Below are 4321 nucleotides of genomic sequence, written 5' to 3' on the forward strand. Positions count from 1 at the left end.
TAACATATGGCTAATCTTTCCCATCTTGAATTTCGCCCGCCCAGAAATCAGGAAAAAAGTTGGGTCAAGACAGTTCCGTTGCGTCTTTCAACTCGTCTCTCATTCAACCAGCTTCAATCCGTCCTAGATGGCGGTTGAGAAGGCGAGTCACTCTTCATTCTTGTGGGACCTCACAGCGAGCAGTGATGCCTCACCCTTTCTACCTGGATAATTATTAGACTTGTACACACATTCGTCCTTCGCTACCGATGTCGTCGACTCAGCATTCCTTCCAGGACTGGAACTATCCATCGAGCTTCCGGGATATTGACTCAAAGAGCTCTGAGCACTTCAAAGAATCCCAATCACAAGAGAAACAAGCCATTGCTGCTTCCGTCGATGAGCTTGACGAGTCAACCTACCGCTCACCACTGCAGCTATCGGCTATCGAGACTCTAAAGTATTTCGAGGATAGCAAGGTCTTGGACTTGCTGTCCGCCATTCGTCTGATACGCCATGTTCATAACCCATGTCTTGAAGGCCTTTCTGGAGAACAACTTGACGCACTTTCACATCTGAAACTTTGTCCTGATAGTCTTGTCTTACTGTGGTTGAGATACTCTCGAGGTCGGGAGCAACCACCATCCTGAAACCCATAGAACTGACTCTGATACACAGTGGTAGGAGCGAGAAGTCAATCTCGGAACCCGCACATCAGCGGTCTTCCCACACCTCAAAGTGCTGTGACACGTAGCTCAAAAAATGCGTTACGGCGACCACTAAGGACGACTACGAGACCATCTTCTGCATTTTCCGGTTATTTACCAGCCTACGGCGGCCAGAACTCTCATATCACGTCGACAAACTCCCTCGGTTCACATCGCTTCGTGAAAAATAACCCACGACAAGTCTTCACTCAAGAAGCTCGTCCATCACGTGTCACAAATCCACAACCTTGGAGGTGCGTAAATATGTTCTGCGATACACACCGGAACCTTCAGGTCTATACCACTTGTGATGGGTGGAAGAGACACATGAAAGAACATGAGACAGACTGGCCTTGCATGCCGTACGGGCCGTTTGAAACTGCAGGAACTGGGCTGATCTGTGCGCTTTGTGGTTCAATGAACCCCAGCGAAAGCCACATGGCTGACCACTCCATTGGTGAATGTGGGGACACATCCGCTAAGCGTCGCGGCGTTTCAAGAAGGGCCAACCTCGAAGGGCATCTGCTGCGATCTCATGGAGTCTCTGACAATCGTACTCGCGGTCTTGCTGATAAATGGAAAAGAACACTCCGTAAGAAACATTATGCATGTGGATTCTGCGTCTGTATCTTCTCTACAATCCTCGAACAGTTGAACCATATCGATATGGATCATTTCAGGAAAGGTCAACTGATAAATGAGTGGAGTGCCACCAATGTGATTCGAGGCCTCTTGCTTTCACCGACGGTAGCCAGCTCATTCCAACATCTACTTATCTCAGACCATTTTGCAAGTGACCGAGATCTTCATTGGGATAGGGATATGATCGAAGACTTACAACGAAGACTGGAGATGGCAGAGGATGCGGCAGAGACCCTTGCGTTTGCTGCATACAGGATGCTTGCATTCAATTTGAGCCGGCAGAACTCCAACGGGCAGTATCCCCAAATGATCCTCTCGGGTCTAAATTTCATCGGCCAAGGCGAGGGGTCAATGGGTTTTTTCGCTGATCCAGCCGAGAGCCTGGAAATGAACAGTAAGCATCAGCTCGTGGAAGTTGCGCAAGGCTCGGAACATCCCTGGTCTTTGGATGGAAACCACATCGCAGCCCTTAGTACTAGCTGTTTGAGGCCGACATATGGGCTGGCATTGGAACGAAGTGATGCACCAGAAGCACAAATTAGCATGGAGTATCAAGGCGCCTACCCTTTAGCGCCGGGAGGGTTCCCAACCGTCAGCGCTAGCAGTGCGACACGGTCGCAACCCGTTTGTTCACAAATCCAGATCCAATCAGCATCCAGCCTTACCGACTTTACCTCCCCGTCGGGATACGACAGCTCTGGCACAAGTACGCACTGGCAAGCCGCTCCATCGATCACACCTAGCCCCTTGCAATCCGCAGGCGCCGCAGATATGCTTGGAGAGCAGTCCAGGACATACCACGGACCTACCCGCAACACCAAGACGGCTGGGACCCTGCCTTCTGATCTCGACGGTCGTGCACAGTCGTCCAGCTGGGAAGGAGGCTTGTTTTTCTTCGACACTTGCGATCCTAGAGATTTGGTCAAGAACTCGAGATAGCGCCTCTTCCAATGCATTTGACATTTTTGGTGGATACAACCTGCAGGATATAGATGGGTGCGGGCCCGGGAGGACGCAAATAGGAAATGGGGCGTGGGACAGGGGGGGGAAACTCATGACTAGTACTGGAATCAAGGGGTTCGGGATACGGTAGGAACGGTACGACAGGTAAACGAAGTGCTTTAGGTGTATACGACTCCGGTTGTGAATTTAGCGAGCGAGCGACTGAGGTTCATTTTTTTCTCTTCCTGTCTGTACAAGTGCTTTTACTACGATATTCGCCGCCGTTTCCCTTACCCTGATGCCTCTTGACGGGGAGACCCTCGACTCTACATATCTCTACCATTACATCAATACCGCAATGTCCTCGGCCACCGCATCACATAAACTCACCCCCGCTCGCGCCTTTCCGATGCGATACAAAATCGGATCGGATGAACGGCTGGCCACCGGATTCCGCCCCGTACCCACTAGTCCTCAATCCCACTGTTGGAAACCGTGGTGACGTGCGATGGGAGAGAAGCGAAGCGACAGTACACGGTTCGAGCGTTTCGTTTTCAAGGTAAGCATAGGGAGGTTAACGGACGAAAGCGTTATTAATTACCATGTTGGACCACACTCGTTTAACCCCTTTCCCCAGTCTGGTCCCACTTCTTTTCCAAAGGCTAAATCGCACATCGCGAACCCGCTCTAACTTCTTCAAGAGTGCTTCGGAGGCAATGTTGACCCTTTCAAAAATGATATCGTAAGACATCCTTGCGATGTTGCGCATTCCTTACCGCTTTTTGCGTTGGTCATAGTCTAGCGGCGAGTGACGTGCGCGGGTCGGCTCTAGGTCTGGAACGTAGAAGCCGGATCGCGCACGTTTCGTCAAGACGAATTGTCACGGTATGGTTTCTTTCCGTACGGAGTGAGGTACTGAGATGGGCGAATTGGATATCTTTGACTCTTCCAGACATCTCGGGCTGTGATCCGTGGGACTGGGGGGGTCGACCCGGTATCCCCAACATCTACGGTTGCGCGAATACCATCCAATCGCTTTCCATCGGCCCGAATACGATCCAGTGGACAAACATCCTCGGGCGCTGTGATGATCGGAATCTGCCCTGTGTTTTCAGACCTGGTGAGTGGAAGCAGGCCAATCGTCACGGGTTCCCTGGGTCTGATGCTAAAAGGAAATCCACTGGGTACCTTCCTGCCAGATTCAATTCCGAGATCTCCGGTCCCTCGGCGAAATACGACTGGATCAGGCCGATCTTGTTCGCGGGGGACGGTATCGGAGAAATGGCCAAACCAAATCATGAGCGAGTGTGTGCGTGGCAAGGGAGAAGGCGGGTTCGTGATTAGAGTTTTGTCCAATCCGACCGACTATGTCAACGATCCCAGATGCCAATTATGGAGATTCTTGTAAGTTTGGAGGAAATCATGCTCCTCTAAAGAAGGCGAGGGGTGGGGGGGAGAGGGAACTGCATTGATGAATACTTTGTGCAGCGTTGAGCACTTCTTACTTCAGCTTGGAAATGGGGCTCAACACGGATTCGCTTGAAGCCTTCAACTGCGGCGATAATGATTGGCGTGTCGGGTCGTGGTTCGGGATAACTTAGAAGCTGCCATTCAGCGTCTGCCCGTCGGTAGCCCCGGCGAGCGCTACTCGAGGCGCGTCTCGGGGTCATGGATGACACTGTTGGCCAGATGGACTGTTCTAAACAAGGACCCACTTTAACCTACATCGACTGCTGGAATGTCGATCCCGCCGCTCTGTCTCCGTTCACGGAGAACACAACGGCCTCTTCCGACGGGACGTTGACGTCGGAGAATTCCTCATCTGCTACGAGGCCGGTGTTGACGATTTTATCGGCAAGCGGCACGGTTGATCAGCGTGTTGACCTGAGCCGATGCCAGGAGGGGGATTTTAGGTGGAAGATTTGTGGGCCGTTGGGATTCACGCACTCGTGAGGAAGGAAAGGGTCGAATCACCTCGGCTGGACTTGGTTGCGTGCAGCGTTCACATTGTGAGAAAGGCGATGGAAGACTAAAGCGATCGCGGCCGAGGG

The 4321-nt window shown here is 51.8% G+C and overlaps 1 protein-coding gene across 1 annotated transcript; it reads left to right on the plus strand.

Annotated features, from left to right (window-relative positions):
* Nucleotides 1–248: 248 nt before the first annotated feature.
* HO133_003966 (uncharacterized protein) lies at nucleotides 249–2267 on the plus strand (the record flags this gene model as incomplete). Its single annotated transcript, XM_037294886.1, has 2 exons — nucleotides 249–472; nucleotides 734–2267. The coding sequence occupies 2 exons, from the start codon at nucleotides 249–251 to the stop codon at nucleotides 2265–2267; spliced, it is 1758 nt and encodes a 585-aa protein (XP_037148933.1).
* Between the last annotated feature and the right edge of the window lie 2054 nt (nucleotides 2268–4321).

This window comes from Letharia lupina, assembly GCF_014066315.1.
Source record: "Letharia lupina isolate WasteWater1 chromosome Unknown contig_19, whole genome shotgun sequence".
Classification (NCBI taxonomy): Eukaryota; Fungi; Ascomycota; class Lecanoromycetes; order Lecanorales; family Parmeliaceae; genus Letharia; species Letharia lupina.